The 14521-nt window shown below is 40.4% G+C and overlaps 1 protein-coding gene across 1 annotated transcript; it reads left to right on the plus strand.

Moving 5' to 3' along the window:
• Positions 1-382: 382 nt before the first annotated feature.
• On the plus strand, positions 383-14150 carry LOC124139799 (cadherin EGF LAG seven-pass G-type receptor fmi-1-like). The gene is made up of 11 exons (XM_046507128.2): positions 383-601; positions 1520-1727; positions 3206-3382; positions 3879-4019; positions 5351-5476; positions 6007-6189; positions 9602-9804; positions 11656-12506; positions 13048-13089; positions 13576-13634; positions 13967-14150. Exons 1-11 carry the CDS (start codon positions 485-487, stop codon positions 14005-14007), a joined length of 2148 nt encoding a protein of 715 aa, XP_046363084.2. The 5' UTR covers positions 383-484; the 3' UTR covers positions 14008-14150.
• Positions 14151-14521: the final 371 nt, after the last annotated feature.

The raw sequence follows: 14521 nt of genomic DNA on the forward strand, positions 1-14521 counted from the left end.
AATAATCAACTCAGGCCTGCTACGGGCACGGTATGACGCCCCAGCTTAAATTCAGCAGTTATACTGTGTACTTTACACACATATATATTCTGCACTTAACGGTGAAGGTGTGTCGGGGGTGAATTTAAGCCTTGTATTTGCTCTTTCATTGATAACTCACGGTGGTGTCCTCTCCTCGTGACTATAACAGTAATATTTATGTTGTCAACGTCAAGTTACCATTCATTGGCGTTGCTTGAACGAATATAGGATAATCTGAAATTGACCTTAGCCCGCTCTTGGGAAAGGGCTGTGTAAATAAGGACTGGGCAAGGGAACAGACCCTCCCATTTGCTGATTTGATAACTATTATCGTGCTATTATTCATATACTGTTCGGTTATTTCATGGTAATATGAAGTTGATTATATTCGAGCAACATTTTTCCTAAGTAGGGTCTGGATAAATCCTTGCTGGTGGTCTTGGTAATTGATAGATAATGATTCATGCTGTTTATTTCGTGCAATGAATCTTCAGCAAGTATGACAGCATTAAAGGAGGTTCATCAGATGATGCTGTTGGCGTGTGTTGTGTTGTGGATATGTATACAAGGTAATAATGGGGTAGGTTCATTTCCGTCTACAATACATAATGGATGTATCAACACACTGATACAAGATGTTTTTTTTGTAAATTGATGTTGTATAAATTGTCTTAAATATGCTATACCTGATGGACTTTGTATATTATATTTAAATTAGTTGGAATTGAAATTTAAAACAATAATTCGGTGATGACTATCATATTTAAGGGGTGTTAATTCCATTGCATTCGCCAGATAATGTAAATCTACGTGGATAGTGAATAAATGAATGCTGTTAAAGTCATATAGACAGCAATCACCGAGCTATGTAAATGCCTCCGCGGTAATAACAGAATCAGGACAAGCTATATCTTTGACTGAAAACATAAACATCATTTTACGTAACTGCTATTTATCAACCTTCTGCTATTTAGACCTACTTCTATGCTCATATAATGTTAATTACAGCAATCAATATTTGTAAATATGAAAAATAAAAATTTGAAACAGTTTCAAGACACATGATGTCAAAGAGTTACAGCGTTCGACATAGCTATCAAGTAACGAAGTAGGTAAAAGAAATCAGTGACATATCCCAACTTTATGATATACAAAATTGCTAAAACACAAATGTATAGTGGATTATTTCATGTATTAAATTAATAATTGAAACAAAATATATTGATCAGTCATATAAATTATTGTTGGCTATTAATCTGTACTGAGGAAGGAACTAGTGAACGGGTAAGGAGTTGCGTCCCTTGGTCACGCCAGGAACCTATAATCGTGGCTTCGACTCTCGCTTCTCCCCGCTTATGTTTCTAGGTTTGTCAGCACCATGCCCGTGCTCGTAGGCTTCGCCAAGTGTTAAACGTCCTGCAACACTTCTTGCTTTACTCACATTAATCTGACACGCCGTGATATAACTGCTATACTCATTCACTCACTCTTGACCCAGGCATCCAGCACAACGACCCCATCCCCGATATTAATGACGGACTTCCAGGTGACCAACATCCACGAGGACAAGCAGATTGAGGAGGACATCGCCACGGTTGGATGTTCGGACTCCGTGAGCGGGGACGGCACGTGTCCGGTTTGCAACATCAAATCGATGTTTCCCCAAGGCGGCCCATTCCGCGTGTGGCGGAAATACGGGAATCAAGGTACGTCTGAAGCGTAGTGCTCTAACAATGTGATTATCCACTGTTTGCCGTGCTGTTCCATTCCCGCGGAGTACTCTCTCAGGAATTGCTATACTAATGAGTGTTCGTTTGTTCGTTTGGTTGTTGATGTTGTTGTTATTGTTGTTCAACGCTGCACTCAGCAACATTCCAGCTATACGACGGCGGTCTATGAATAAACGAAGACCAGACAATCTAGTGATTGACACCATGAGCATCGATCTACGCAATTGGGATACGATGACATGCATCAATATTATTACTGAGTGAGTTGCTGTCGCATGACGTTGCAGCAAAACAACGCTAATGGTGAGGTGAGGTGAAATGGGGTTTATTGTCGCCTTCAGGATTATTGCACTATATAGTGTGCGTGCAGCTGCTTGTAATATTCCGAACTGATGGCCCTCTCACACTACAACGTTTTTGAGTAACATGCACCTAGCGTGTAAAAGACAGTTACTACGCTGTCATACGTCGAACTTTCATGATTTTGACGTATCCATAACGTATACATAACGAGTTCACCGTATATGTAACGTATGTCTGACGTATTAGTAGCGTATCACTGACAGCGTGTAAATGCGTATTGTCAGCGTGTGTCCTGCGTGTTCAACGTATCGCCAGCGTATGCCCAGCGTATGAGTAACGTATGACCAGCGCGCTCAGCGAAGGGGAAAGGTGCCTAAAACAGGCGGTATGGGTAATGTATATCTAGCGTAAATGTATGTAGAGCGTAACTTTGACGTATGCCTAACGTATAATTCATATCTTCATACGTTCCCATACGCCTGCATGCACAAAACTGTTTTTTAAGTCTCGGCGTACAACAACGTATACCAGCGTGCTTTTAACGTATACAACTTACACCTAATTATCCATAGCGTGTTTCAGCTTTGCCGGCGTTTTGGCAAAAAATATCATACGCTGCTATACGTTGTAGTGGGACAGGGACAAAAGCTGGTTTATAGTGCTCACCCACTAAGCTACCATGCCACAGTTTAAAATGTCTCTTACAGTATACTGACTCCGAGCCAACCAGTCCTAGTTTTATCCCCTTAATGCCGATCGCCAGGCAGGATAATAACAAGAACCAACAGTTAACGTCTCATTGTATGACGTGGGCGGGGATTGAACCACCGGCCGGGTCAGTATACTGTGTTTGAGTGGGATATCCATGTTAAACTGCGGCATGGTATCTCAGTGTGCTAGCACTATAAATCGGCATCAGTCCGGACTAGTACATGTGTACAAGCAGCCACACACACACACACACGTACGTGCATGCACGTCGCTATACAAGTGCAAAAATCTTGGACACGACGTTAAACACCATTTCACCTCACCTCACTGTCATTTCTAAGATTAAAAGTTATTATAGGGCACAAAGAGAACTATTGGACTGATATAAACTGACAAAAACGTGTGGTGCTTGATAAGTATCCTTGGTTTTTCTGCTTCAGATTTCCACGTATATTATGTTGGCGGGGCCGCCACCGATGGCCTTGACTACAACGTGGCACGCACCTACAACATCACCATTGAATGTACGTCAGCTGACGAAACGACAACCGTCACGAAGATACTAGAAGTTGATGTCCAGCCCAACCAGCCGCCCTTCGTGTTTGATAACCCAGGGGGTATGTTTGACACTGGAGTAACAGTCCGTGCTGTACATAGTGCCTCATGTGCAGTTCGTGGAACGTAATGCGTTTTTACAGTGATATTGGCAATGATTGGCAATGAAAGGGCCATACTATAAGTTGTAGCAGGATAACCAGGGGTACATTGGGTTTTTAGCGTCTCAGAAATCCACGTGCAGATTGTATTGCTCGTGGCGGGGTATAAGAGATTTATTCCCCCGCTGATAAATTTATTACCCTCAAAGGCGGGTTACACGGTATTTACCCTGATCACGTGGACCAATCGGATCTCATCATTCTGACATGGCGGTATGATCTTATTTAATATATTGTTACAACTTTCTCATTTTCACAACCTTTTTGACTTAAGTGGTGCTCAATTAATTTCCAGGTGTATCTTTGTTGGTGTTTCCTAATCAAACTGATCCTTCATCCAGCCTTGTTGTACATAGGTCGCACACTGTATTTTATATGTAAGTGTTTCAATTTTCAGTAACTCTGTCATACGACGCTCAAGTGAACACGGGAGTGGGCTGGACCGTGTACGACATCAACGTGAGAGACAATGAGTCTGACCCCATCACTTACATCTGGAGCACTGAACCCGTCGTAGATTACTTCGACATTGGGCAGAGTGAGTACACAACTTACATACATGGTGGGACCTTTTATGTAAGCTGGCAATGTCCTATACATATAGCTATGTTCAATGCGCTAGGCAATGCAGGAGTACCCGTGGCAACAACCATTTAAGAATAATGAAAACCCAAAAAACCTCAGGTATAGAAAAGGCAAATGCCCCAATGTGGTGTAGTGATGTTGTAACTTGACTAAAGGAATTTAGCATGGCTTTTAACCCCTTTGTGTGAATAATAATGATAATAATAATAATGATAAGAAGAAGAAGAAGAAGAAGAAAATATGCGGACCTCGCTTTTGAAATGTCACGCTTGCATCCCAAGTACCAAGTTGTCCGACTCCCCGTTGTTCTCGGTGTCTTAGGTTTGGTACCTCCCAATCTGTTGACTGACATTGGGAGCGTACCCGGGTTTGCTACCAGGAATACAGTCATTCTGACAATCTGGGTAATGTAGATGGCTGCAGTATTTGGGAGTTTTCACATCCTCCGAAAGGTTCTGGATGGGTTTGACTAGGCCGTGGTTCCTTGGAGAAGACCCATTCGCTGTCTGGGCTGTGTGTAGAGGGGGCAAGGGCCCTGTGCTGATGATGAGCCTAACCAGCCTGACTGTGCCAGGATCACCCAAACCCTCTTTGCTGCAATTTTTATTTTAATCTGTAAATAATAATAGTTGAGCCTATCCAGCCTGACTAGTTGTTTTAGTTTGTAAATAATAATTATAATAATGACGATTACTATTGCGCCACATCCACCAACTTGTGCATGGTCATAGCGCTACATAAAACATTCAAGCACGGCTAGAGCATAAGACAATTTAGGAATTATAGATATTGACGTCTGAAGAGATGGGTTTTCAGGACTGATTTGTATAGCAATACCTATTACCTTACTTATTGCTGGCTGTTCGGGAACATCTGTCTTCAGCAACCCATGCTTGTCGTAAGGGGCGACTAACGGAATCAGGTGGTCAGGCTCGCTGACTTGCTTGATGCATGTCATCGTATCCCAATTGCGTGGATCGATGCTCATGATTTCAATCACTCGATTATTTACAGACCGCCGTCATATAGCTGGAATATTGCTGAGAGCGGCGTTAAACAACAAATAAACAATACAACATCTAGAAAGGCGACTTAGTAAAGAATATATAAAATCTAGAGAGAACCATTGTTTAAATTATTTGTTTTCGATTAAATGTACATATCGTATTATGTTTAAATCTTCGTTGCTTTGTGAAAGCATGCGTAAACACAGTGCCAAGACATCGAAAAACCTTGCAGAGGTGTTTCTGACTGTCTATCTCCTCGTTTCCTCACCCCTGTCAGGCGACGGCATTATTCAAGTCGTGAAAGATCTCAGGACGGCCGTTGTGGATGTCGTGGCAATAAAGGTCAACGTCTCAGACGGCCATAACGTCGTTGGTCCATTCACCGTCTCTGTACAACTGACAAGTAGGTTCCCCTTCTGAAATACGGCTTTTCCTACCTGTACCTTGATAACGGTAAAATATATCTGTAGATTTGGGGAAGGCTACCAGTAAAGGGGACACCTGGTCGGTTTTGACTTCAGAGTGGATTCATAAACTACCATGTCATCTCTCCAAAATAACCAAAGCAATGAAATGAATAGCTTTAAAGCAGACGACGCAGTGCCTTGTCGATTAATTGTTGTTGGGTTTTTTCCCACATATAGCACACAGAAATGAATCATTCAATTACTTATATCTTCTATACGGTGATGGACCACGTGATCCCTTTGTTGGCAGCCTTACCCTTTTGTATTACTTCAGTTCAAAACTACCATGCGAGTTAATATGTAGTTAAAGTTAATATAGAAACCAGGACTTTTTACATGTATTCTGTTTATAGCATAATTATCATCTGAGACATTAAATATGTTTTAGTATGTTGTTAAGCACAAACATGTTGCAAATACTTGACATTTATTTTAAGTTGCTTAAGATGGCGATATTATCTTATAGATCTGAACTCTCGCCCTGTATTCACCAACCTCCCCACCAATGTGTCCGTGTATGAAGACCTATCCGGGGGCTCCACCATCTACACACTGTCCTACGTTGATTATGACCTATACTCGACCTTGACCCCTGTCTGTTCCGTCACCCCGGACAACGAAAACTACAAATTTGTCTATCTCACCGGGGGTGTGTATGTTTGATTGTAACAACACATATGCACTAAAGCATGAACGCAATAACACAAATGTAATGCAACATGATTGTAACAACACATATGTAAAATAGCATGATTGTACCAACACATGTGTAAAATAGCATGATTGTAACAACACATGTGTAAAATAGCATGATTGTACCAACACATGTGTAAAATAGCATGATTGTACCAACACATGTGTAAAATAGCATGATTGTACCAACACATGTGTAAAATAGCATGATTGTACCAACACATGTGTAAAATAGCATGATTGTAACAACACATGTGTAAAATAGCATGATTGTACCAACACATGTGTAAAATAGCATGATTGTACCAACACACATGTAAAATAGCATGATTGTAACAACACATGTGTAAAATAGCATGATTGTACCAACACATGTGTAAAATAGCATGATTGATACAACGCATATGTAAAATAGCATGATTGATACAACACATATGTAAAATAGCATGATTGTAACAACACATATGTATGTCTATGACTTCGACTCCTATGCAATGTACATCTATGACTTCGACTCCTATGCAATGTACATCTATGACTTCGACTCCTATGCAATGTATATCTATGACTTTGACTCCTATGCAATGTATATCTATGACTTCGACTCCTATGCAATGTATATCTATGACTTCGACTCCTATGCAATGTACATCTATGACTTTGACTCCTATGCAATGTATATCTATGACTTTGACTCCTATGCAATGTACATCTATGACTTTGACTCCTATGCAATGTACATCTATGACTTTGACTCCTATGCCATGTATATTTATGACTTTGACTCCTATGCAATGTATGTCTATGACTTTGACTCCTATGCAGTGTACATCTATGACTTTGACTCCTATGCAATGTATATCTATGACTTTGACTCCTATGCAATGTATATCTATGACTTTGACTCCTATGCAGTGTGTATCTATGCCTTTGACTTCTATGCAATGTATATCTATGACTTTGACTCCTATGCAATGTATATCTATGACTTTGACTCCTATGCAATGTATATCTATGACTTCGACTCCTATGCAATGTACATCTATGACTTTGACTCCTATGCAATGTATATCTATGACTTTGACTCCTATGCAATGTACATTTATGACTTTGACTCCTATGCAATGTATATCTATGACTTTGACGCCTATGCAATGTATATCTATGACTTTGACGCCTATGCAATGTATATCTATGACTTTGACTCCTATGCAATGTATATCTATGACTTTCACGCCTATGCAATGTATATCTATGACTTTGACTCCTATGCAATGTATGTCTATGACTTTGACGCCTATGCAATGTATATCTATGACTTTGACTCCTAAGCAATGTACATTTATGACTTTGACTCCTATGCAATGTACATCTATGACTTTGACTCCTATGCAATGTATATCTATGACTTTGACTCCTATGCAATGTATATCTATGACTTTGACTCCTAAGCAATGTATATCTATGACTTTGACTCCTATGCAATGTACATCTATGACTTTGACTCCTATGCAATGTACATCTATGACTTTGACTCCTATGCAATGTATATCTATGACTTTGACGCCTATGCAATGTATGTCTATGGCTTTGATTCCTATGCAATGTACATCTATGACTTTGACGCCTATGCAATGTACATCTATGACTTTGACGCCTATGCAATGTACATCTATGACTTTGACGCCTATGCAATGTATATCTATGACTTCGACTCCTATGCAATGTACATCTATGACTTTGACTCCTAAGCAATGTACATTTATGACTTTGACTCCTATGCAATGTACATCTATGACTTTGACTCCTATGCAATGTATATCTATGACTTTGACTCCTAAGCAATGTACATCTATGACTTTGACGCCTATGCAATGTACATCTATGACTTTGACGCCTATGCAATGTATATCTATGACTTCGACTCCTATGCAATGTACATCTATGACTTCGACTCCTAAGCAATGTACATTTATGACTTTGACTCCTATGCAATGTACATCTATGACTTGGACTCCTATGCAATGTATATCTATGACTTTGACTCCTAAGCAATGTACATCTATGACTTCGACTCCTATGCAATGTATATCTATGACTTCGACTCCTATGCAATGTATATCTATGACTTCGACTCCTATGCAATGTATATCTATGACTTCGACTCCTATGCAATGTATATCTATGACTTCGACTCCTATGCAATGTATATCTATGACTTCGACTCCTATGCAATGTATATCTATGACTTCGACTCCTATGCAATGTATATCTATGACTTCGACTCCTTTGCAATGTATATCTATGACTTTGACTCCTATGCAATGTATATCTATGACTTTGACTCCTATGCAATGTACATCTATGACTTTGACTCCTATGCAATGTATGTCTATGACTTCGACTCCTATGCAATTTATATCTATGACTTTGACTCCTATGCAATGTACATCTATGACTTAGACTCCTATGCAATGTATATCTATGACTTTGACTCCTATGCAATGTACGTCTATGACTTTGATTCCTATGCAATGTACGTCTATGACTTTGACTCCTATGCAATGTACATCTATGACTTTGACGCCTATGCAATGTATGTCTATGACTTTGATTCCTATGCAATGTACATCTATGACTTCGACTCCTATGCAATGTATATCTATGACTTTGATTCCTATGCAATGTATATCTATGACTTCGACTCCTATGCAATGTATGTCTATGACTTCGACTCCTATGCAATGTATATCTATGACTTTGACTCCTATGCAATGTATATCTATGACTTCGACTCCTATGCAATGTATATCTATGGCTTCGACTCCTATGCAATGTATATCTATGACTTCGACTCCTATGCAATGTATATCTATGACTTCGACTCCTATGCAATGTATATCTATGACTTTGACTCCTATGCAATGTATATCTATGACTTTGACTCCTATGCAATGTACATCTATGACTTTGACTCCTATGCAATGTATATCTATGACTTTGACTCCTATGCAATGTACATCTATGACTTTGACTCCTATGCAATGTACATCTATGACTTTTGACTCCTATGCAATGTATATCTATGACTTTGACTCCTATGCAATGTATATCTATGACTTTGACTCCTATGCAATGTACATCTATGACTTTGACTCCTATGCAATGTACATCTATGACTTTTGACTCCTATGCAATGTATATCTATGACTTTGACTCCTATGCAATGTATATCTATGACTTTGACTCCTATGCAGTGTACATCTATGACTTTGACTCCTATGCAATGTATATCTATGACTTTGACTCCTCGACTTGGTTGGACTTTTAAGTCTGGTTGATGGTCTGTAACAATGTAATCCCTGCAGCTAAACGGATACAGCTGGCATCTCTGACGACAGAAGGCAACCTCCTGGATTTCGAGACGACGACATATTACAACATCTCTTGCCTCATCAATGACGGTTACCTCGACTCCGTCGGCGGATATATCAACCTGTTCGTTCTCAACGTCAACGAGCCACCCGAATTCAACGACCGAGTGTACTACTGCATAATGAATGAAAACTATGTACGTATAAAGGCTTATAAGCTATGAATAAAAATCCATGGGACATTTCGCGCGTAATTTTATCACCTGAATTAAGTCAATCATTTATTGATAACCTGCTATTGAAATTGTTAGACATGAAACAGTGGTTTGTAATGAGTGAGATTATAGATTATTTCGCCAGTGCTTCCATTTGATGGACTTAAAATTTATAGTTAAAAAGTCATGTCCATGACACAATCGTCCTCCTTAACGATATATACTCTGCAAAAAAAGAAACGCAAACGTGATTTTTATGTATATATTTTTCATATATAAATTATCAACATATCAATTGTTCAAAATTGGCACGGATCATTGTCATTGATCCAGGTTCATATGACACACATGGAACAGTAGATGTTCAAGGTGAAGGTCATCTGTTCTCAATATCTTGTATTGCCACCATTGGAGTACAAAACTTCCTGGCATTGTCGTCCCATGGAAGCGATCAGATCCCGAATTGTGGCCTGGGGAATGTTCACCCACTCTGCCTGCAGTGTTTGTGCCAACTGTCGGGGGTTCTGTTATTGTTGTTGACCTGCTCGCAGTCGTTGATTTAGTGCATCCCATAAATGTTTGATTGGGTTTAAATCTGGTGACCTGGAGGGCCATGGCAGGACATGAATGTTGTACTTCCTGAAGCAAGGATGTTGTCAGTCTTGCCGTGTGAGGTCGGCCGTTGTCTTGTTGTAAAATGACGTTCATTTTTTTCACAGTGGTAAGGACGTAAGGCCGAAAAAACCCATCCGTGTGACGTTGTGCGGTTTAATTACCTAGAATTTGCACCTAGTTTGTTCTACCAGTGTAGGAGATGGCTGACCACATCATCCCACTACCACCATCAAATCTGTCCACTTCCTGCATACAGTTTCGTGCATATAGCTCCCCGCGACGTCTGTAAACACGACGTCCACTAACTTCACTGCGAAGCATAAAACGTGACTCGTCACTACACCAAACTTGTCTCCACCGCAGTTGTTGCTATACTCTGTGACTCAGCCGGTTCTTTGGAGCGAATACCTTCAGCGCGTAAACGATTCCTCACTGTCTGAGGAATCCTACGCAGTCCTGGTATTGTTGTAGTTTTAGAGGCGGCCGTGGTGCTTCTTTCATGTAAGTGACGTAACCGTATGAATCTGTCCTGTGCTCTAGTGGTGATACGTTGTCGACCGGGTCTGGGTAGATCTGATAACGGTTCCATAACCTTGTAATGGCGGTTGGTGATACATGTACGTGGAAAAAAACTAGCTTCAGCTGAAGATGATTCTCCTGCTTGCAGTCGGCCGATGGTGTTCTTGCTTTGGGCTTCCGTCAGTCATGGCATGTTTTCGTTATTCACTTTCTGCAGTAACTCATTCTTTCCACACAAATCAATCCCAATCAATGCAGAAAGAACCAATTCATTAACTGTGTATGGATGACAGCAACACACTGCCATATTTGTCCGATTTTACTACTTTTGCATTTCTTTTTGTGCAGAGTATACAAGTAAATTGCCAGGCAAAAAAAGTATACACTAGAAAATAGGATTTGACCAAAAGCGCTATGAAACGTTACTAAGCTGAAAACTGTCACCGAAACACTGAATGTTTAAAGCCCAAAACATAACTATGATACCCGTTGCACTATTAAATAGATCCCCATCGAATAACCGTTTCTTGTTTGTTATATTTTAGCCACCGTCAAACATGGGTGCACATTTTTGCACGGCAGTTTAGAAACGTGTCAGTTGACTCTCGAAAGAGTTTATGATTATTGCTAAAATGGTGAAAGGAGAATTTTCATGATTCAATATGCTTGATATTTAACTTTAGAATATTTCCACTGCAGCAAAACGTCGGTGCATGTGATCTGAGCGGACTGACTGTGTCTGACCCAGAAGGCAATAGCATCATCGACTACAGGTTGTTAACTGGTAACAACAGCGAGCGCTTTCAGTACGACAACGCAAAGAAACAGCTGGCTTTCAATGTAGATTACGACGTAGATGCAGCAGCAATGCCAACAAGCGTCCGCCTGACGTTAGCTGCCGTTGACGACCAGTCGGCTACAGGGACAGCACAGATTCAAATCAACGTTATAGATGTCAACGACAACGCTCCTTCCTTTGCTACAAGTGTCAACGCCTACAGCGTTACGCAAGGTCAAGCCGTAGGCGCGATCGGAAGGATTACCGCTACAGACGCCGATCTTACGTCACCAAACAACGACGTGACGTTCACCGTAACTGGCGGTTCTTTCTCTAACTACGTCTCTGTACTCGGCAATGGACAGGTGATCTACGCTAATGAGTTCGACACCTCGTTTTCTGGCAAGAGTGAGTTGGTATACGTTGAGGCAAAAGATGGCGGTAGTCCTGCAAAGTCGACAACAGCCACAGTTATCGTTTCATTTCAGACTACCACATCAACAACTACAACCACAACTACAACTTCTACTCCCACCACGACCCCTACCACAACAACCACCACACCTAAACCAGGGTTCTTTGATTACACTGAGAACATCGTGTTGTTTTGTTTCTTGATGTTCCTCCTCTTGTTACTGGTATTGGCAGCGCTCTATCTTCTCTACCGCTACTGCTACATGCCCTCTGGTCCAGCCGGGGCAGGAAAGGGCACTTCACTCTGTGAATCGTTAAGTGGTGAAGGAGGAGGATGTGATGACTGTTTCAGACCAAGGTAGGATCTGTTAATTGGGAATGATCTCAGAAAAAAACATTTGACGAAGTATTGTTTTGTTTGATTGTTTGTTAGTTTCTTATCGCCGCACTCAGCAATATTCCAGCTATCGAGTCTAGATCAGTGATAGACATCTTGGGCATCGATCTACGCATTTGGGATGTCATGACATGCACCAACTAAGTCGGCGAGCCTGACTACCAGATCCCGTTAGCATGGATAGTTGAAGACATTTCCAACCCGGATCTTTGACGACGTTTTGATTTAATGTGACAGAATTGACTATCTATAGCATCTTTATATGCAGGCTAAGTAAACCTGTCCAATTTCACCCTTCTCATATACACTAAATGCATTCTGATTTTAAGTAGAGGGTGTCATTTCCCAATGATGTAGCAGAATGTTGTCATGTAATCTTTTTTCTCTTAATAAGAAACTTTATCATCCGACTCTCCCTATGAAACACTGTCTGAGTGATATGAAGGTTAAAGCATTAACGTTCTGCAAATAGTGTGTATGTACATCTTTCCTATTCTTACAGCCAAGCGAACAGAGTCCAAAACCAACCAAGGAATGACTACCCGTGAGTATGTCAATATTACTGACAGACTTTTGCCCATTTTGGTAATTTTGTCTATAATTTGAAAAAGTTAAATTCCAAGATATAGAGCCCTGCATATGGATCATGTGTGTGTTAAGCCCGTTCATGGCACACTACACTTCCAAAATTGTTACTGCAATTAAAATAACAATTAGTGAGTGAGTATGGTTTTACCCCGTTTTTAGCAATATTCCATTACGGAATGGGATACCAGAAATGGGCTTCTCCATGAGGGGAATCGAACCCGGGCTTTCGGAGTTACGAGCGAACGCTTTAACAACTCGGCTCCACCACCGCCCCAAAATAGCAATTCGCTCTATCACAAACTGTGTATAATCCAGTAATAACTACTGACATTAACTGAATAGCCCTACATCGTGAATTCATTAGAAAAGCACTAAATACAAATTCACCTCCAACGCATTACATATGCAAACACTTTCAACTGATTATATGTGACTATTGCAGGATGAGACAGCAGCCACCGCGCATTAACGGGGACTACAAAGACCCGTTCTGGAAGTCGGGTGAGTAAAATGGGGTCACACTTTATTTTCGGATTGATATTTTTAAAACGTTTATTTTGACTTTAAAAGTACCTATGATATAAATATTCTCATCAAACTTTTGTTTCAATTTATAACTTGTTGGCATCTTACTTCATGAAAAATGAAATGCAAGCTGTTCCTATAGCCTGCAATAATTGGAGTAAAGAATGTTTCATTTCAGGAGTTTTCTTTTCCTGTCAGTCAAACATTGAAGTAACATATCAACAGAATGCGTTTGTTTATTGTTTGTAAAACACGACTTATAAACAATAACAGAATTTAACATGTAAACGTGTGCCTCTTTCTTCCAGATGACCATTACGAGAATGGCGCCATTGCGAGGATTTTCTGAGCCTTTTGAATCATCAAATGGCCAACAATGTGGACTCCCTTTGCTTAAGAGCCCACTGAAGTAGCAGTAGTATCTATGACGAACATGATACACATGTGTGTATGTTATAGATCGCGTATACGAATAAACAAGTCCTAAAAAGTGTTGTTAGTATTGTTGATATATCCAGTGCTTAACATTTGGTTTTTTTAATTTTCGCCCTTGTTAATTACAACTATTTTGAATTTCGAAAGCTTTAAATATACTAGTATATAGATGGATGAGACTCATTGGGGGACACCAATTCCTGAGATTTGCCCCCCCCCCCCCCCCTGGATATTTTTTATAGAGATCAGTTTTATTTGAATCCTGAAAATACAAGTTGGGGACAAGTGATACATGTACAAATATTTGCACCCCCCCCCCCCCCCCCCCCCCGTCAAAAAAGGTTAACTACATCCTTGCTACACCAGTGGCCCTGTAGTCTGAGACGCCATTCGCTGTGCCGTGTTGCATTGCATCCCTTAGACGTTCC

Source organism: Haliotis rufescens, unplaced genomic scaffold (genome assembly GCF_023055435.1).
Source record: "Haliotis rufescens isolate VD_foot unplaced genomic scaffold, xgHalRufe1.0.p SCAF_1, whole genome shotgun sequence".
NCBI lineage: Eukaryota > Metazoa > Mollusca > Gastropoda > Lepetellida > Haliotidae > Haliotis > Haliotis rufescens.

Bases quoted from the DNA above. Each gene is read 5' to 3' on its own strand.
- LOC124139799 (XM_046507128.2), top strand. From the start codon at position 485: ATGCTGTTTATTTCGTGCAATGAATCTTCAGCAAGTATGACAGCATTA. The intron at 12,507-13,047 runs GTAGGATCTGTT...CTATTCTTACAG, and splicing joins GATGACTGTTTCAGACCAAG to CCAAGCGAACAGAGTCCAAA. The intron at 13,090-13,575 runs GTGAGTATGTCA...TGACTATTGCAG, and splicing joins CAACCAAGGAATGACTACCC to GATGAGACAGCAGCCACCGC.